At 36.6% G+C, this 22,280-nt stretch overlaps 1 protein-coding gene across 1 annotated transcript; it reads left to right on the forward strand.

The window, feature by feature from the left end:
* Positions 1 to 206: 206 nt before the first annotated feature.
* LOC123757144 (ATP-dependent DNA helicase DDX11) lies at positions 207 to 22,280 on the forward strand. Its single transcript, XM_045740587.2, has 21 exons — positions 207 to 362; positions 1,042 to 1,191; positions 2,610 to 2,675; positions 3,346 to 3,534; positions 4,210 to 4,309; positions 4,798 to 4,916; positions 7,685 to 7,851; positions 8,107 to 8,242; positions 9,642 to 9,743; positions 9,839 to 9,991; positions 10,105 to 10,234; positions 11,464 to 11,645; positions 13,440 to 13,581; positions 13,923 to 14,157; positions 15,299 to 15,509; positions 16,831 to 16,980; positions 17,579 to 17,702; positions 19,764 to 19,894; positions 20,928 to 21,025; positions 21,504 to 21,639; positions 22,154 to 22,280. The coding sequence occupies exons 2-21, from the start codon at positions 1,057 to 1,059 to the stop codon at positions 22,187 to 22,189; spliced, it is 2,742 nt and encodes a 913-aa protein (XP_045596543.2). The 5' UTR covers positions 207 to 362; positions 1,042 to 1,056; the 3' UTR covers positions 22,190 to 22,280.

The raw sequence follows: 22,280 nt of genomic DNA on the forward strand, positions 1-22,280 counted from the left end.
TCGAGACCACTAGAGACATAGTGGCCCTCAGGTAAATTCAGGAAAGATACAAGATACAGCCTATCAACAAAATATAATAATAATTAACGATTCCATCCATAGAAAGTGGACGAATTAGAGGACGGGCTGATGGTGCTGCCACCTATTGAGGGAGCGCAGAGTCTGTGTGTCAGCCTCCACCTTGCCAGTTAGTGATAATATAATATATCTGACCATCCTGGGGGGGGGGAAGTTTCCCATCTTGGGCGCGCTAATGTGTGATGTTTGTTTACCTGAGGAGTGGCGGCAAGTGCGACCGGCTCTCAACACCTCTTAGAGTGGGACTCCTGGCCACGAATATCGACTAGACAGCATAGACTGAGGCGAGTATGGTGAAGGATAGTTGGTAGCTAACTAGGTACTTCCTTCCTAACTAGCCAGTTACGAGCCACTTCCTAACTAGCCAGTTACGAGCCACTTCCTAACCAGCCAGTTACGAGCCACTTCCTAACCAGCCAGTTACGAGCCACTTCCTAACCAGCCAGTTACGAGCCACTTCCTAACCAGCCAGTTACGAGCCACTTCCTAACCAGCCAGTTACGAGCCACTTCCTAACCAGCCAGTTACGAGCCACTTCCTAACCAGCCAGTTACGAGCCACTTCCTAACCAGCCAGTTACGAGCCACTTCCTAACCAGCCAGTTACGAGCCACTTCCTAACCAGCCAGTTACGAGCCACTTCCTAACTAGTCAGTTACCTAACTGGCCAGATATGGACCACTAACATTAGATGGTTCATTAATGGATTTTAAACGTAACCAAACACACACAGGGAGGTTAGTTTATTGTTAAATGGTCCTTACTGATATAAGGATTGAATTAGTTACCCATAGACAGGGACAGGAAGCCAGTTAGGCTTATTGAGATCCCACTAGACCATCTACTGACCTTTTCCAGGATGCAATCCACAACAGTTGCCTAACTCCTCCTCTTTATAGCATATTACATTTGGTGATAATTATGATATACTGACTGTTATAATAATCTGAGTTTTTCATTTCAGAGGAAACGTATCATAATGAATGAACTGCTTCCACCAGAAGAATTTCCATTCCCCTTTCCTCCCTATGATATTCAGAAGGATTTCATGACGCACTTATTCTCAGTACTGGAGAAGGAACAGCTTGGAATATTTGAGAGTCCTACAGGGACAGTAAGTGTTGTGTTGGTGGTTGGTAGTAGCACTTTAGCTATTTGACAATGCATTTTTTGTATCGTCTGTAATTCTCGGTAATCTCTCTGATGACACTAAAATGCATCATATAATCTCAAATTCCAAAAAGCACTTCCTGCCTTTGTGACAAATCTAGTGAAATGCACGAGCACTGCTCTATAAACTCCTGATGAGCTTATCAGAAGACTTATCACTCCCTCATGACAATAATTGCCCTTCCTGCTCATATGTTCTCATCACTATGCAAATTACCTGACAAAAAAGTATGCAAGTAAAGTTTGTTTACTTTTTACAATTATTTAAATTTATCATATGTGAACATCCATATTTTTTTAATGATAAAGAATAAATGAGGAATGGTTAAATGTTTATAAATTGTCGCATATTTAGCAATATTGATCATGAACCATAATTCTCTTTTATTTTTTCACCTATACTGTACTCTAGAGCATTCCTTTCTAAACATTTTTACACAAAAATCATAATTAAAACCCCAAACAAATTTTGGAAAGTTTAAAAAAGGAGAAAAAAAAGAAAAGTATAAACATTTTACACGTCAAGCAGGGCCTGACTGTTTACCACCAGGCTGCGCTAGGGGCAATGCACATCCACGCACATATTAAGAAGTTCCTAATTTAGTTAATTATAAGTTTTCATAATCGCCCATTACATTCAAAGGTTAGTGATATAGGCTATTAAAAGCTATATATGCATAGCTGCATTATTTTTAATATCTAAATGAAAATTGAAATTAATTAACTAATGAGTATGTATATCTTACTTGTGCTATTATTAAAATCTCTGGTTATTGTTTGAGAATGGTGAAGCTTTTCTCATTACTTTGATCCTTTGATCTGCCATTACTTTATATCCCACAGTGTTCTATAAATCCTTGGTTTAATTTATATAGCAGTATTCAGTAAGTAATAAAAAAATATATATATTTTGTATTTGGATAACACCAATTAACTGTGGTTATTGCTTGAATACCCCTCCAGTGCTATCCCTGAATAATGTCTCTCCTGCTAACTTCGCCCCTTCCACCACGTCCCTGGATAACTCCTCAGATAATATTACCCAACAAAAACCCTGAGTAATCCCCTAACGGTAGAGCAACGGTCTTGCTTTTTGGCATTCAATCCCCGACTGTCTCAAGTGATTGGGCACCATTCCTTGCCCCTGTTCTGTCCCAAATCCTTATCCTGACTCCCTTCCAAGTGCTATATAGTAAATGGCTTTGCACTTTCCCCTGATAAGTCCCTCCCTCCCTCTCCTACTGCTAGCCTCACCCCTCCTACAAAATCCTTTAAAAAATAGCTTCCTCATGCTAGCCTCGCCTATCTTATAACAACCTCAATATCTGATGCACTTTTTTTATATAAATTATTCTCCTTCAGGGAAAGTCACTGAGCTTGATATGTGGTGCACTGACATGGCTGAAAGAGCACACTCTACATTATAAGGTTTGTTACTCAGTATCTGCTGTATGCACTGTACAGTACTGTACTTGGAAAATATTATTCTTAATGTATATTAATTGTTAATAACACTATACAGGTAGTTACTTTCATTGAGTTAGTCAATTGGATATTCTCATTTTTGAAGGCCTGTTGGATAAAGAAAGTACAGTATGTAAAAACGATATTGAAAATCTCATGATAGAAATTGGAATATACCCTCCTATAAGATTAATAAAAATGATCTTAAAATATATTTTTGAGTGGGTTCTTCTCTCAAACTTATCACATTTTTTATATTTAAACATGCAGCAGATCATGACAAACTTTCTTGAGACCTAAGTGCTTGCAAACTAATCTTGATATTTTCCTGAAATGTTTACTTATTTAGGCTGCCAACAACAAAAAGCCTTATAATCTTTGCATTTGCTATTGTATTTATAGATTCCACAGAGGATCCTTTTCAATTATAAGTCATGATTGCTATTTATATACATGATGGCATTTCCCTTTATAAAATAATATGAATTCGAGGAAAATTGTGGCACACCAAGTCTGAATTCTCATAGGAGTTTATTTACTTTATTTACTTATTGTCATTATTTACCAGGAATTGTCATTTGACAGTGTTAACCAAAAAAAAGTTGAGTCACTATAATAAGGTTCTAATTATCAGGCTGAACTGATGAGGAAGGTTAAAGAAAGTGAAAATGTAAACGATGATGATGGCCCTGACTGGTTCATGGCAGCCACAAAGAGGCGTGAGGAACAAGAGGAGGCGAGGAAATATCGACAGACACTCGAGTTGCTGGAGAAACAGGAAAAGAAAGTGCAGGCCCTGAAGGAGCGACGGCAGGTTATCAAAGTGTGTTTGAAAGAGGCATTTTATTGTTGTATTAATATTCTGCTATCCACACAGATTCTCCTATCACTTTATTAATCAGTCGATAACAATAATTTTCAATCTGTTTTATCAGATAATTATATATACAGTACTGTATATAAAATGTATTTTAAAAATCTGCATACAAATGTGGGAAAGCTATGTGCACATAGCCCGAAAAGTTGTGCAGACTTGGCAGCCTTATAGTAAAAAATAACAATGCTATACTTTGTATCAATACAATGTCATAACCATTGCATATATTATTTAGAAATATATGTTATTATCAAATTAAATGTGGCATATTGTATTTGTTAAATTTAAGGTTTTGCATGTCTATACCTTAACTTTTATTTGTTAACGAATATTATTTTAACCTCAATATTCTCCCTAACCCTCATGTTTCTGAAGAGAACATCACATAGCATTGGAAAATAATTTATGGCAAAATGTTTGCTGAGCTTCATTGTTGGTTGGATTCTTAATTCAATTAAGTGATTCTCAAAGTGACCATTGCTGGTCACTTCTTAATTCTACTTTGCATCAACAATGGGAATGTTGTTACTGAAGCATACGACACTTGGGATGTTTTAATTAAATATATTATTGTAGTACAGTATACTGTATGATTTAGTTATGTTTTGTTCATTCTTACAGAGGTCAAAGGTGCAGAAAGTTGATGATGAATTTGAAGAATTGTTCCGTGATCTGCACGAAGTTCAGGAAAATGTTCGACGAGAATTGAGCTCCATTAGTGGTAAAAGATATTTTATATACAGTATTTTAATTTTATGTCCATTAACTAAGGCTGCTTGCTATCAAATGTTTACTGTTTCTTTGCCAACCTGTCTTCTGATTGTTTTCCAAATAGAGCACTAATCTAAACATGTCTTAACAGTATTTTATCTTCAAGAAGATAAAATACTGTACTCATTAGCTATCACTTGGCATGAGTTTGGATGATGTGAATTTCTGACCTGCATGGTTTTTTAATATAAAATTTGAAGTGAGTGTGTATTTGTCTGTATAGTAGGGAAGCTAATATGTAAAATTCATGTAACCTAGAGGTTTTGGGTTGTGAAGGCCACATACTGTACCACTTTCTGACCTTTTAACTTCTTACAGTTATCTTAATTTGATCAAAATGTTTTATGTCTTGAAGATTATATGAGACAAATGCATTCTCTCTGAATTATGTATGGATTGCAGTGTTGTATCTCTAGTTGATAAAAGTATATTCCACAGGTGAAGATATGATGTCACCCGAGGAGACTTCTTTGTTACTGGATGACTACAACAGTGATAATGAGACAGAAAATGACAGATATGAAAATGCAGATGAAGATGATGACAGTTGTTTAAAAGTAAAGGTTTCCCATTTTCTTATCAGTATTGTACCACTTTGTTGTTTTGTAGGGAAAATGTCCTGCTCCTCTTAAGAACATGACCAAATACAGGCATGTCAACTGTGCTCTGTTATAGTGAGGATTTTTTTTTCAAACATCCCCTCTTAGCCAGAAGGAGCAGGGAAAATTGGAGATAATCCATTTCTGGTTGACCCCCCCTAGAAGTTTAGCCATCTGTATTCAAAACCACCTCCAAGATCTACTCAGCATCAGAGAGAATGCTGAGTAGTGCTCTACTATCCCAAATCAGGTATCAACACCTAAAAGTCAATAGTGTAGCAAAAAGCTTCCCACCTTAAGTTTAGCCTGACTAAAACCCTGGGCAGCGCATATGAAATTATGACAAAATGGGCAGGATTTGGAAGAACCAAGTGGCCTCGGGAATTAATATTTCATTTACACTCGAGGCCTTACTTCAGAGCAGTTGGAAGTATTAACCAGGAAACTCGAGTAGCAGTTAGCAGAGTGCTTCTCCACAGTCCTTTTTTATAGTAATTAATGTGCAAGGGTATAAAGGATGACTTGCTCTGGCTATGCCTGGACCTAATCTTGGAAAGAGCTGGATGTGTGTAAGGTAACAAGCAAGTGGCCTGAGCAGAAAGGAGATTTTAATCTACACTCGTAGCCTTATTTTTGTGCTTCACACGATGCATATTCCACACTAGTGCTGCATTTTTAAGTTCTTTGTATGACAGGTCATGTCAACTGTGTTCAGATTTTTTATTTGGGGTTTTAAATGCTATTATTTCATATACTATACCAGCTAATGTTATTCTATATATATTGTGCAACCTCAAATCAATGAACTACTGTATATAGTACCAATCCCGATTCTTTGGAACGAGGATTCATTGCAACTAGAGATGCCTTCAGGAGGTATTTGCGAGTTTGTTTTTTTATACTTGGAAAAATATTTTGCTTCTCCTGTTTCTTTTAGTGTAGCTTCCATCTACATAGATCATTAAAAATGTGATCGAAAGCATTGCCATTCATGTCCTAATATTTCTAACACACTATGAGCTAGTTTTCCTGAGTAAAAGTTTAATTTTTAATCTCATGTGAGGGGACATTTGCTACAAAAACTTGTCTATAGAAATCTCACTACATCGAGCATATTTATTATTATTATAATTATTAAATTCAATTATATCATATTGTTACGGCCCTCTCGGGTCGCAACCGGGTTCTTTCTCTGATGTTAGTAGAGTAAGGGTATCCGGCCCCAAGCTAGTAGTGGCTTTCAAGGGGTGTGCTCTGTAACGCAAGTAAATTAAAGGGGAAGGGAGACAAAGGCAAAAACTTAATAATATAATTATTACCATCACCATAAATAATATATAGATTATCACACGGGGGAGGAATAAACACTATTATGTACAACGTGGTCTTCCTCTGAAGACGCGGAGTGTTCCACAGTGCTCAACGATGCTAAGCCCTTGGTCCTCTTGTGGCCTCACGATGAATCCTTCGATTCTCTTGAGTCTACCCTGGCCACAGGCCAGCCAAATCACAGTTCCACTGGGGGCACCGTCGTGGAGGCCGTCAACCACAAATCCAGCCTGTAGCTGGCAGGTTCCAATCAGCAACGCTGCGTAGGCCACTCCACGACCGATACTAGGGTTGCGAGCCCTAGTCAGGAGCCTCGTGTGATCCCACAGATCACTCTCCTCACCACAACACCCCAGTGGTTAAGCGTCTCCACCAGTCAGCCCCGGGTACGACAATCCCTCAACTGCCACGTCACAGGCAGGCTAACACCACAGTGTTCATCCGGGGGGTGACTCACAGCTACTGCAGCAAACACGTGGAGACTCTTCGACTGCCTTGGGTAGACTGATCCAACTTCCATTACAGCAGTCCCAGGTCGACTGTAATCAGACACGTCATCAGTACCGGTTACACTCTAGGGCACCTCACTTACAGGCTTAGACACAAACGCCCACCTATCCACTCCATAGATGGCGTTGCTGTCTAAGCGTCACCTCACCAGAGGTCAGCAGCGGCTGTGTTATGAGCAGATCAGGACGGGAAACTAGCCCTTGTGGCCAGTATTTCTCGTCCTCACTAGATGGCGTCGTTCATTTGGAGGGGGTTTCGGGAGCTGACCCACAGATGGCGTGGTCGCCACTGCTCCGTGCTCGGACGCTGGGCTCGGGTCCGTAACACATATGCCCTAGCCTCCAGGTCTCTATGATATGATGGACAACATAACTACAGGCCAGTGAACTCTGCCTCTGCTTCCTAAGCAAATTCACACATCCCAGACTCTCCAAAACACTTTTTTTTCCAGTCATCTGGCCAGAAAATTGTGGGTTGCAACCAGAGATTTTGATGCACACTTTATTCCCCTATGGTTTAAATAGCCAAGTGCTGTATTAGAATTTTTGCCCTCACACCACTTACCACTGCAGCTTGCTTTTTCATTACAGAAAAAGCAAAACCATAGTAAAAAAATTTAATATATATGGACAGTCAGTATTAATGATGCTGGGTTAGTCCAGATTTTCTGCACAATTTTCAAAGTTTGGTTTGCTGATCCAAACTTTAAAATATTGTATCCATTGCCAATTTTTTTTTTTTTTTTTTTTTTTTTTTTTAAGGCTTTTGACACCTAGACAAGTGTTGCTAATTTTTTGCTGAAAAACATTAACCAGTCCTAGAAATTAATAAATAGAATAAATTGTAGAAAATGTAAATTATATACGAACAATATATATTTTTTGCAGATTTATTTCTGCAGTCGCACGCACTCTCAATTGTCACAATTTGTGCGTGAGGTGCAGAAGACGGTGTTTGGTGAAGATGCCAGAGTGGTGTCTCTGGCATCTCGGCAAAACCTGTGCATTAATGAAGCAGTCGGCAAACTTGGTAACATGTCCCTCATTAATGACAAGTAAGACTCGAGCTGACCCTTGTTTAGTTGTCAAATTAAAATTTGTATTTTTCCTAACTATCTTTGACTTGCTCTAGGGAGCAACTAAATACTAGTTTTCATAAATCAGATTTTGAGAATGTTGAAAAACTCTCTTGGGGGCTATATTTTCTTGGTCATTAGTGTACAGGCAGACTTATTAATTGAATGCTAGTTAAGCAAAGAGTACAGTTTAACATATATTTCCACTTGATAAATTGTATATTTTTCTTATAGATGCCTAGATCTGCAGCGTGGCAAGAAAGGTCAAGCCACCAAGTGTGAGGTGGATGGTACCACTAGCAAGAAGAAGAAGCGTTCATCCGGTTGCCCATATTTCCGACAGAGCGGTCTAGAAGGCTTTGCTGATCAGGTTTGGAAACTCGTTTAGACACACCAGTATTTTGAAAATTTATTTTCAATAAGATTTAAAATTATCATTCATTTATTATTACAACTCCATTTCCCACTGTGAATTAAGGTGTTGTGTAATTTTCCAATCTTCTGATTTAGTGACTTACACTCTCAGATTAACTATTTCTAATTCTTGATTTTTCATGTTCATAACCTACCACTGTCTTGCATCCATACATAAGAATAAGCACTACCTTTTTCCAGCCCTTGGGCTTTTCATTACTTCAATTTTAATTTTCATCCACATCATTTCAATCTTAATTTTCTAACCAAACCTCTCATTGCACCAGCCACTTTCCTTCCTGACTCATCCTGAGGCCAGATTCACAAAGGAGTTATGCAAGTACAGTACTTATGAAGGTGTACCTTTCCTCAATCTTTGATGGCTTTGGTTATATTTTTTAAATATTTTACAAGCATGAAAACTTCCCAATCAACTGTTGCTATTGTTATAAACAGCCTCCTGGTGCTTCTGAGCTCATTAACTGTTTAATAATTGTAAACAAAGAAGCCAAAGTTTGAGAAGATGTACAGGTTTGTAAGTGCATGGGTAACTGCTTTGTGAATCCTGCCCCTGCTCTCTTCCTCCTTTGCACGGTCCTTTAATGTCAGTCATACATCCCAGGTGTTTAAACTAGTTGACTACTTCCAACCCTTCATCATTCATGTGTATGTTACAAACTTTACTCCACCACCATAACTCTGCTATTGTTTGCATCCACTTTTAAGTCTTCTCTCATTCACATAAATACTAATTTGAGCTAGTCTATATAAATCAATCACTGCTAAAAAAATTTATCATCTGTATACATCAAATGTGATATACCAGCGCTCAAGTTATGTGTTACTTTAGGTTTACACTTCTCTTGACATTCTTACCTTGATCTATTGTAATGCCATCCATGTATATACTGAGCCACTAAGGTGACATTACACATCTCTGGCAACTACCCACATTAACACCAAATTAGTCACTCATTACATCACTAGATCTTGTATGTGTACTACTACTACTACATCAAAACTTTTCAAGGAATGTGTGTAATTTCTTATAAAGAATTTCACATGTTGGTATGGTGATAATGTAAGTAAAGATATTTTTTGTTTTGTATCGACAAGAATTGCCTCATGATGTGAGAAAGTTGAGTGGAATAAATGGGAAGCAAATACAGTACACAAGTTCATCTGTAAAATGTAAGACAATGAGATTTGGCTACAGTATTCATTGATAAGACAATGTAATGGTGGAAGAATTTAAATGCTTTGCATGTTTCATGGTACAGATACTGCAGTATTATTTTTGCCCGACTTAAATATTTCAACAAAGTATCAATGAACAATTCATATATTTTCAACAGTTACTCCTAGAAGTTCAAGATATAGAGCAGATGGTTGGCCTTGGAAGAAAGACTAAAAGTTGTCCATACTATGGAGCAAGATATGCAATCAATGATGCTCAGGTAAATTAGTATTATGAAATAACAAATAACTGTTGGCTGTCATTTTTTTTATATACTGTATAACTTTATAACCCCAATTTGTTTACTTCCACCAGCTGGTTGTGCTCCCATACAACACACTTCTCCACAAAGGCACAAGAGAAGCTAGTGGCATAAAATTGAAAGGAAATGTTGTCATTGTTGATGAGGCTCACAATCTCTTGGAAACAATTTCCAATATACATTCAGTGTTTGTCAGCCATGGGCAGGTGAGCAATACTTATTTCTTGTTGTTTGTCAGTTTTGAGATAATGCAAACAGCCGCATTAGAAATTGTAATGTGTTCTTTTAAGATAGTGTAAGTGTTCAAAATATTTTCCAGTTGCGGGGAGCTCATACACAGCTGAGCCAGTACATGCAGCGTTACAGCAAGAAGTTGTCTCCAAGAAACTTGTTGTATATCAAACAGATACTCTTTTTTATGAATGCTTTAATGAAACTGCTAGTCGGAGGTAAGTTTGTTTTTTAATGTTGCAGATCTCGCCGATACAATACTTGTAATGCTTGATAATGTGAGTGCAGTCAGTTCATAATTTATTGTACTATAGTTTGATTCCCAGGCAAGACTAGACATTTGGATGTGTTTCTTTACACCTGATGTCTATATTTAAATTTAGTTTTCTTATGGAATAGCAGATATCTCTGAAGGTAAGTAAAATAAAACAAAAATTCATGTATTGTATCATACCTTTTGTGTTGGTCTGATGACATCTGTGCTGTAGATCAGCCACATAATCTCCAATTAAATGAATACAAAAATATTTGTATTCATTTAAAGTAAAGGATCTGTATGCAAAATAAAGAAAAAATCAGTACATAAATATCTTCCTGTGTGTTGATCTGGGAAGTGTGCACTATAAATCTACATTCTTCCTGGGAATGGAGCTGAAGAGGGCACACCCTTCATCATGGCTGTAAAGATTATAAGACAAAAAGGTAATGTCTACCTGGGTCTTGAAACTATTGTAACTTGCAATGATTATGTTGTATAATGCATCCCATAATTCAAGGTATGTCTCATACTTGCAGTATGACTTATACACAAAATTCTTGCCGAGTATCAAGGGATACTCGGCAAGATTAATCAGTACAAACCTTGCATGCCAAATTACCTTTCTCAGACATTTACTCTCTCAACACTGGCCACCTGTGCAGGTAGCCTGCCTTCACATTTTGGCCAGTAGTACCTCAGACATAGAACTGCTCTTTCTAAAGTCATTCCTCACACAAAAATGCCAGAGACAGTTAATATATCCACAGACCTCTTTACTTTACAAGTTAAAAAGATATATTTAAAAATAATTGTAAGATGATATTACATTATCTGTTGCATTTTTATAAAGATCAAAGTCTTGTTTTTAGGCAGCTTTAATTTTGTAACACTGCACATGACAATGTTACCTTAGCTCTTCCAGTTAATGTAATGAACCTTATTGCTATTGTTATTTAAGGATGCACTGTACTGTATACATATTATATTATTAAAAGAAGTTTTTGTTTTAATTTCAATAAACGCTACAAAAGCTAGAGTAAACATAAAGTAATGGGCTTACACTTTAGTCAATCAGAGCAAATTAGAAGGGTTGGATATATTTTTAAAAGTATTATAATACTTTAGTTGTATTACTCAAATTTAGCACCAACCTTTAAAAATTGACTTTCCTTCTCTTACATTTTCTAGGTTCTAAAGTTTGTACTGGCTTGGCCACGGGTGATGTGAGAAATGCTGCTACCAATGCAGGTAGCAATATCCCCACATCGCAGATGCTCACCGTGTCAAAGTTTTTATGTGATACCCTGACGGACAACCTTAATATTTTCAAACTCTTGCAATACATCGAAAAGAGCAAAATTGCTCATAAGGTACAAAAATTGCAAACAAACATAATTATCTTCATAACATTATGTTTATTTGCATATTATATTTGAAGGTTTTGTATCAATCTAACTGCCATATTATGAAGTAAAATGGGAAAATAATGTTGAATCCTTGCACAACGAGCTATATAAGCCCTACAAGTGGTGATAAACTTGCAAATGCTCTTCTATATTTACAAAATGCAAGATATTACTTGTAGGGCATAACAGTCCACATCATAACTATAATATCAGCAACATAACTCTGCAGGAGATTGAGAAAGTAAACCTTGGAGTGATCATCCAACAGTCATTGAAAGTTGCTCAGCAACTAATGGCTGCATTTAATAATGCCACACCAATCCTTAGGAATACAGTAATCAAATGAACCTTTGATGCAAGGCAAAGCTGTGTTTCAGGTGTACAAATCGCTGGTGTGCCCCATGTGGACTACGGTATCCATGCATGGAGACCTCAATATCAGGGTAGAAATATTGCCGGAACAACCGTGGATATCTTCAAGAGGAAACTAGATTGTTTCCTCCTAGGAGTGCCGGACCAACCGGGCTGTGGTGGGTATGTGGGCCTGCAGGGCGCTTCAAGCAACAGCCTAGTGGACCAAACTCTCAAGTCAAGCCTGGCCTTGGGCTGGGCTTGGAGAATAGAACTACTCCCAGAATCTCATCAACCAGGTATCGACCAGGTAAACCTCGCCTTCAAAAGGACATACAGTACCTGTTTCAGAAAAGGTTTAGTACAAAGCTACAAAATTCATCCTAGAACTAAATCAACTTGCTTACCAGGGAAGGTTTAGTGCTTCAATGCGAACAATACTTCGAACCAGACATAACAAGACTGATTTCATGGTACTTTAAAATACTTAACAAACTGGAATCCAGACCTCTTCTCTGAAAGGTCCAATGAAACTCTCACAAAGGGTAACAGCTTCAAACTTTACAAGCTACAATATATCACAGAAAACCATAAATGTCTTTTAACCCATAGGGTAATAAACCGATGGAATTGCTTTCCTGCTGGAGCATTAATGCCAGTTCAAAATTCATTTGCAAAAAATCATCAGAATTAATAAACATTATTTTTACAAGCCATCAGTTTCCTATACTTGTTGTGGCCACTATAGATGCTGACTATTGGGTAAATCTAGATATTGTGTTTATAGATATAAAGGAAGTTGGCTATGCTGATTCTTGTGAATGTGTATTCAAAATTAGCTCAACACCTCCAAGTACAGTTGATTTCAGTGACAACCATAAAAGACTATGGATGACATAAAGAAGGGACGGGAGCCTGGAAATGTGTACATATCTGTGCACCATATTTGGTAGATCTTCTCTTTACTTCTTATTGATGAGGTAGGGGAGCCGGTCGGTCGAGTGGATAGCATGCTGGACTTGTGATCCTGTGGTCCCGGGTTCGATCCCGGGCGCCGGCAAGAAACAATGGGCAGAGTTTCTTTCACCCTATGCCCCTGTTACCTAGCAGTAAAATAGGTACCTGGGTGTTAGTCACCTGTCACGGAGCTGCTTCCTGGGGGTGGAGGCCTGGTCGAGGACCGGGCCGCGGGGACACTAAAGCCCCGAAATCATCTCAAGATAACCTCAAGATAGCATATTATTGTATAGTGAAACATTTATGAAAGTACAAATAATTGCATGATATATTTTTCATATACTTTACAGTACATGCTGTTGGTGCCTCATTGATAATGACATTAAACCAAACATTAAAAGCTAAGTTATGATTTTTACATTTGACATTTATTTTGGATCTCATCACAAGCTGCATTCCTTCAGTCAACACTTCGAGGGATCAGTGAAGGTTCAGCAGACCCAAAAGTCTCCTCTGTCAAATCCTACATCTTCAACTTCTACTTTTCTAGCCAAGATGAGTGTCCAGAAGTCCCTACAGACTAAATCCAAAGGCAAGCAACATTAGTATACCTGTATAGAGCCATGCTTGGTATCCCAGGTAATGTTCAGGCAGACAAAATGGTTTGCAGTGTGTTAGCCATGTAGTCAAATGAACACCCAAGACTAAGCTAAATTTATCACATGGCTTTTATAGTAAGATAATGCTACACTGTTGCCTGTAGTGTGAGCCCTACTAGAATTGTATTGCATAAATTGAATTAAGCATTACTTTGGCATATCAAAATATTTGTTGTCTTAAGTTACTTGTATAGTCTTTCACAAAATGTTTTAGCAGTTTATCCATGCATAGTAGTAGTTTTTAAAACATTCATAAAATAATTCTCGTGTATAGAAAATGCTCAGCCAGCTGCCCTTGAGGTGAACAAGGTTGAAGCTGCAACAGAAGAGGAGGAAATTGTGATGGGCTCTCCTTTGATGCAGATAACTGAATTTCTACGAGCTCTTTTACACTCCACTGAGGATGGTCGTGTTATCGTAACGGTTGGTCCTAGTCCACAAAAATCATCTATCAAATATCTGGTTCTTAACCCTGCTTCCCATTTCCATGATATTGTTAAACAGTGCAGGTTGGTCATTGTTTTATGTACTTTTGTCAATACTGTAATTAGAAACGACTTTATGAGGCATTCTGAATAATATATAGTACAGCACCTGTACTGTAATTAAATTTACTGTAATGATGCTTGAATTACTATACAAAAGTTATAGTAATATAGTAATGACAGTATTATTATTGTAATTATTATTATAGTGTTAGAGTAAGACTTGAATTATCAATTTTTGTTGGAGTTCATATTTATTAATTGGAGTTCATCTGACAAGTTGGTTAAACTATCATATATGTGTGTGTGTCTTGGATACATATTTAGTCACAGAACTACCTATTTTGAGGGAAGAACCACTTAAAAACGTGCTCAGGTATTTAAAATTCAAATGTTCCAAGAACTTCCAAAGGAGCACCTGAGACAACTTTTAAGTGTGTACCTGGTGGATTGTCTCTGAGGAGATAGTGAAGTACCTACCATTTGTGAAGGAAGAATGTGTTGAAAGACTGAACACTGTACTCAGTATGCACATGCAAATGAGAAAGTAGAAAGGTAGAAATATATAAAAAGATAAATTAAAAGCAAGGAAAAGGACAGTGGTATACTATACAGATTATTGAAAAGCTGCATGTTGAGGTGGAGACAATGGGAGAGACTACCAAGTGGCACTGCAGTATAGTGTATATTTCAGACCCATTAAAAAACAAAAACATGGAATACAGTTTAATACAATTGAGCAGCAAAATTCTAAAAAACAACATTTAAAAGCACTGGATTTACAAATAAAATTTTATTATTAAATTATCCAGAACTATTCAAAGTATCAGTCGTGATCCAGATGAATTGTGATGACTGTGTTTGTCTATCAGGCATGCAGTTATATGTTGTTATTTATACCATATTTGAAATGACGTTTTTTTTTATTGCAGAAAATTACAATTGGTTTCATTACACTATTAAATAATCACGACTGTGTGGACATTGTAATTTACTAAAAAAAATTGAGCTAGTTGACCCTTCAATTAGTTCTCTACAAATTCATCCATGTCACTAAATTTTAATTGTTTATCTATATTTAGAAAGTACGTGTCCTCTATAAAAAAAAATCCTCACAGGAGAGAACTTCACATAACGACATAACGTTAACTGTATTTCACATCAGGTCGATAATTGTTGCCGGGGGAACCATGCGACCTGTGAGTGAGTTCAGAGATCAGCTCTTCCTCTCGGCCGGTGCAGACATTAGCCGAGTGCACGAATTTTCCTGCGGTCATGTTGTGCCGGGAGAACAGATCATGCCTATTGTTCTCAGTCAAGGCCCTACAAATGTTACCCTGGACTTCACTTACCAGCATAGAGGAGACACCAAGGTGGTGAGTATAGATGTCATAAATGATTTAATTTAAACCAGGAATGTCGCTGTGTGGTGTTTCAATGGCTATCTCAAGACTTGTGTAAGTTTTTAGGAGGTTTGACTCGGTATGTTTACAGTGATTTATTTTCTATTTTTTATTTACAGTTTTGATAAGTCTTTCATATTTACCATTCATAATTATTGGAATTAAAATGGTTGTATTGCTAAACAAATATATTTACATTAAAAAATCAATGAAAAGCTCTTTCCATTTGTGTAAATACTCTAATATGCTGAAATATATACAGTATTTAGTTGTGTGCAAGTTACAGATTACAAAATAATATAATCTACCTTAATTATGTTAAAACAAAATTTAGAAATAGGAGTGAGGGTTTGAAGGAATCACAATTGCCAAATTTTGGCTGTACTGCATAGGGTGACACTTGATTGTCACTACTGTAACAGATAGCAATATTTACCAGGTCCAGTTGCCTGTTTTGAAGGTCAGAGGACCTGGGCAAACATGCAGCCAAGGCCCTATTATCATGATTCAACTTTGCACATTAATAACAGATCGTAGAGGAAAGTGGTTACTAAGGAATGAGCCACCAAACATAGGTGTGATGGTAGTCCCCGACCAAAGTGAAAACGCCAAAGAATACTAATACAACTAGCTACCACATGCAGTAATATCAGAGCTTGAGGCACAGTGCTCCTATGGTTGCCAAACATTATGGATATCCATTGTTAGTGGCCACTTCCATACCTGGGCACCTGAATTTTGAAATCATTACAATACTATATAAATCATGATACAATGTACATGTTTATATTAGTAAAATTATTTAAGTGGGTGATATCTAACTGGCCAAAAACTGTGGCACAGGTGACAAAACACTGCACGAGTGCCATAAGTTTAGTTTCTTGCATATTTCAGTTAATACTGAAGGTGATGCTGATCTATAACATCACATATTTCCAATTCACACAATTTTTTTATGAAGCATTATCACACTAATTGTATTTACTTTATACTAGTACAGTATATCCAATTTGAACAGGAATAATTTTCTTATCCTAGTTGGTCAAAGAACAGCAACCTTACCCTATAAATAGCTATTTCATTCATTTTTTTTAACTTTGGCCAATGCTATATTTTATTGCATCTAACTTTTGTGAAACTATATGCTGTAGTGTGTTTTAGATGGTGAATATGGAAGTACCTTTTTCTTCTTCACTGTGTTTTCACCCTCTCCCATGAAATTTATAAATGAGTGATGATGAATATGCTTATATTTTATGGATAATATATACAGTAATATAAATTTCTTGTACAGCTGGATGAATTGGGCCGAGTGCTGGTAAATACTTGTACAGTAGTGCCAGGAGGAATTGTCTGTTTTCTTCCTTCTTATGACTACGAGCAGCGTGTGTTTTCTCACTTCACTGCCTCTGGTGTCATAACCAGACTAGAAGCAAAGAAGAAGGTATTTAATTAGTAGATGAATTAATAGGGATGTTAAAAGGAACTAACTCAAGCCATGTATAGTTATTTAGATGGTGTTAGGATACCAGATTAAAGCTTGTTAAAATGGTTGAATTGATGCATGTACAGTGTTTCTGTAATGCAAACACTTGCCCACAAGCATTGTTATACAGTATAGTATATATGAACTGAAGTTTTGTGCCTCATTTTCTTGGTATCTGAAGATTATCTTAGAAATACCCATTTTGCATTTCTCTACGTTCATTGAGACAAAATATTTACTTTGCCATCATTTCATCTCACCACCTGTTTGTTAATCCTTTGTCTCTTCAGTCTCGATTACATTTAAAGAATGTGCAAAGTCCATCTAACAACATTTCTTTATCTCCTATTTTGAAAACATATCCTTCAAGTAGGGTAACATTGAGGCAAATAAAATGATCATTGATATGAGGAAATTTAATGAATTGAAAAGCATGAATTTTTTGTTAAATTACATGTAAATAATGTATATCTCATGTACTGTGTCACCATATTCATTGTGAAAAATGGCGGTGAATGCAAATTGTTTACCTATGACTTGTTGCATGTTCTCACAGGTTTTTCGTGAACCCAAAAAATCAAGTCAGTTAGATAGCGTGCTAAATGGGTATGCGAAGACTGTACGATTAACAGCATCAAGTACAACAGGCGTTACTGGCTCCCTGCTCTTCAGTGTTGTTGGTAAGTTAACAGCATCACAATTACCATGTTAATTTTATGGGGCCAGAAGACAATAGCTTGGAGAAAAGGGATAGCAGTATTGTAGAGAAAAACAAGCTTAAGATAATAAAAAATTGTACTCATAATCTCGGCAGATCTTCCGCACTACATGGCATCATTGAGAACCAGCACACAACCAAGCTTTGTTCCTTACCATATCCTATATATTTTTACACACGCTCCATTTCCTCACCAGCCCGTCCTCTCAAACATTCACATCGTCACTAAACTAATGTAGTAAATTACCTGAACCTAACCAAGGACCAATAAAAAATGGGTATGGATAAAGGTCACAACCATCATCATTATGGTTCCTATTGATTCTCAATAATAAGGGGAATTCGAACCTGCACACTGAGTACTCGAAGTACATGCCCCAAACCACTATAGGAGTTCTACCACATCCAGAGTGTATTGAGGTAATGTGTGAAACCCTGACGTGGAAGCCTCAGCACTGCTAGAGGATTCGGATGAATCCCAGATTGCATTACTTTTTAGCATATTATGGCCGACTGGTTTAGAGCTTGTGCTTGGGAATACCCAATTTGCAGATTTGAATCCTCCTCCTGTCTCCTACTGATTTTCTCAATGATACACCACGTTAATGTAATATTTTTGTTCATCATCTTCATACACCTACTTATGTTGGGATTTAGGCCTAGGGTCTGACACTAGAACTGGTCAGCACCATTTATGTGTATGTGATTTATTTGCAAGGTGTGTTCAGTGCTGAAGGGTGTTGTTGTGTTACCTCTGTGAGTGTGATACCGAGACCATGAGGAGGAATCGGTAGAACTTGCTTCCCTATACTCCTACTCGTAATAGCTTTTAATAAAATTATAGATATAGATACAGATTTGGAGCATGAATAAAGTGTTGATTATCTTTCTGCATTTGCAGAATATTTGTCTTATTTTCTTGTATTTTATCTTTGTCTCCTGTTCATTATATGTACCTCTTGAAATTAAATGAGATGGCTGAATTGGAGAGATTTTCACCTCCCTGGTCTTTAACTTGTATATAGTTGGTCCAAGTGAATACTTAACATACAACAGTAGTACTACCTTATTGGTTTCAATAGGCATAGGCTTAAATTTCATAAAGTGAGATTTTCACCTCCATTTGCTATTTTATCCTCTTTCAGAACACTGCTTCTCTCACAAAACACGTGTAGCCTTTAAAAAACATCTGCAGCATTTCCAAAAACACATGTCATCTCTCAATACACCTGCTTCACCTCATTCTCTAGGTAGAGATATGCCTTACATATAATTACAGGGAGATAATTTGCTTGCAATTTAAAATGTATGCATTAATAGCACTGAAAGATTAACTTTTAAGCATATTATTGTTATTTATCATTATAGTTCAGTGGTATTTGGTATTGTTTGTAAATACTGAAGATTTAAATATTAAAATTTTATGAGCACTGTATAATATCTGTAGATCAATTTATTCACTTTCTCCTTATCTATATATTATATAAAGTACATACTGTTGAATTTTAAAACTTTACAGTTAAAAAAACGTGTGTTAACACTAGAATACTTATGTTATTTAGTAAAGTAACAAGACCCCTCTACTAAGACAATGTAAAATAATAAATATATCAGTAAGCACATTAACCTGACATGGTTCTCTATGAATTATCACCATAAATCGAGTGTAGAAAGGACAAGGCCAAATCCTCCCTCTGGTGCCCATTACTCCTGCCCAACATATCTGTACTCTGGCTCTTATTTTATCTTCACTTCAACTCGGTCCTTTTCTATCTTGGTTTCCACAAATATTGTATTTTAATAACTTTTGAGGACAAGTAGTTTAAGGTAAAACTCGAGCCCAGCCATCTGATCAACATTTGAATCTGAATCCCTTGGTTGCTCTTGGTAGCATTTTTACCATACTAGTGCTGTCTTTGAGAAAACCCTTAGTATCTTGGGCTGTAATATTATTAGAGTACAACTGAATATCATCCTAACCATTTCGTGTACACTGTACATCATAGTGTTAGCACTTGCGCAGGTGGGAAGATGAGTGAAGGCATCAACTTCAGCGATGGCTTGGGCAGGTGTGTGGTGATGGTCGGGCTGCCTTACCCAAGCACTCAGTCGCCAGAACTTAAGGAAAAGATGCTTTTTCTCAATAAACATGTGGTAAGTCATGATGTTGTATTTATATTTAACAGAGTTCTTTAGAAAGACAAATGAATATGGATGTAAAGTATTACAAATAGGGATTAATTGTGAATTTGCTAATGCATTTGATTATAGGATTCATGATTGTGGTACTGTAGTTACCTTGTAAACAAAAAATGTACGAGACTGCTGAATGAAGGCGTTATTTATTGACACTATTCCATTTTAGTTGCTGCTACAGTTAACTATAACCACTGTTTACATAGTGTAAAGTGTTTTTTTTTTTTAATTAAAACTAGATAACAAACAAATCCTTGATTAAATTTACTCTTATGAAGAAATACTGTAGTTCCTTGGGCAAGTGATGAGTATGTAGCATACAAAATTAAATGTGTACTACTAGTCCAACTAGAGAGGGTTGTGTGTGTCGAGTGTTTCCAAACTATTTTTCACCAGGAATGGATATTAAGAGTAAATTTTTCTATTAAGTTTTAAAAGTAGAATAGATCCCAAAAGGAGCAGTAGTTTGGTGTATAGAATTTGCCTTATATGGGCTCGTAGGTCTACTGTAGTATACCTTTATTAGGATGTTTTATTTATGATTAGCAGGTGTGTTATAGGTAAAAGAAAGGGAAAAAATTGGTAAAGTATGCTGGCAAGCCATTGTGTTCATTTTGATGCAAGCAGTAAAATGGTGCAGTATAGGCTATTGGGCATATTTAATTAATGAAAACACCACATAAACAAGAAGAAATGGGGGACAGGAAGGAAGGAAGAGGGTGATAGTGAGGAAGTGTGGCAACAAGAGGAATATTATTTTTGAAGGTGTGTTCAGTGCCGAGGAAATATTAGTTTGTGGATGAGACTGTACAGTGGGAGGAATGATATAATTAAACAAAATTAAGTTAAATAATTGAGTATTGGCACTAACAAATAATTTATATAGAGGAATAATTGGCAATAATATTTTCCTGGTAGGCAACCTCTTAAGTTTTAACTCTTAAATTTGTCAGATGTAATAGGAAATTTACATTCAATCCACTGTATTTAGTCTGCAGGACCTGATGGAAAATCTGCAGGCTCCATCTTCTATGAAAACCTCTGCTTTAAGGCAGTGAATCAATCCATAGGCCGGGCTATCCGCCACAGGTAAGGAGATTGAGGCTGATTTAAAGTATAGTACTATTGTATTAAAAGTAGGCCTACCTTAGAATTTGTCACCAAATACCTTATAGAAATATCTTTGTTTTATGATGCATGAACAATACTTAACTCATACTAAATGCATTAGCCTATTATTTTCCTCCTATAACACAGTTCCTGTGTTATGTATCTAATTCAAATAGGGAAGAAAATACAGTAGAAAGGTTTCTCAGCTGTTGCATTCAAGTACCCTAAGGTCATCTAATGTGACCTTAGGGTACCCTCTCATCGTGTAGTATTTGGTGCAGAAGGGGGTACACTAAGAATGGTTAAGGAAGAAGAAACTGAAGGTACAAGTTATGTGCTGAAAGTGAATAAAATGACAAACAGGAGTAGGGTGCTTATGCCATTCTTGTGATAGAGTATTGGTGTTGTGTCCATCTGGCTATATTTTTACTTGATGTGTATGTGATGTTTACTTCAGGAATGACTATGCCAGCATCCTCTTGTTAGATCATCGGTACTGTCGCCCGTCCTCTATACAGGCTCTGCCAGAATGGATATCAAAACATGTACAACAGTGTACCAAATTTGCACAAGCATTTGGTTTATTAAGAAAGGTACGTTACATTTGAATTTTTTTTTTTTTTTTTTTTTGAAAGTGTATTAGTAAGTCAGTCTGTTCTTTTATTCTTTGTCTCTCTTATAATCTTAAGTTCCATAAGAGCATGGCCTCAGGAGCACTTGAAACATTTGCTGAAGAAATCCCTTTGTCAGTTCAGTTATCGTACAAGGGTGTTACCAGGTGTTTACCGAGAATGTGTGAAAAATTAAGAATTGTCAAGGTTAACGTGTGTGTGTGTGTTGAAGAGAAATGACAGTAAAGAAGCATGACCAGAAAATCAAAGAATATCTCTGCTGTTCCTTAATGTAAGATTCACTGTATATATTGGCGAAGAAAGGCACCACAACAGGTCAGTGTCTGGCCCAGAAAGCCGCTTTTCATGTATACTTTATATACCACAAATGTTTAGTAATGCTCTCGAGTTAATCATTTAAAATTACATTACTATTTTAACCTATTGGCATGTCTAAAATAATTACATATTAACTTAATTTTAAAACCTTTCACAGTTTTTTGCAGATAAGAAAACACAAGCAGCTGCTTAAGAGAATAAAAGTCTGTAAAGCTGACCAAAGGAAATGTGCAATTCTCACCAATTTAGCTGAAAAGTCCTGTAAATAAATACAAATATTTGTA

Source organism: Procambarus clarkii, chromosome 13, assembly GCF_040958095.1.
Source record: "Procambarus clarkii isolate CNS0578487 chromosome 13, FALCON_Pclarkii_2.0, whole genome shotgun sequence".
NCBI lineage: Eukaryota > Metazoa > Arthropoda > Malacostraca > Decapoda > Cambaridae > Procambarus > Procambarus clarkii.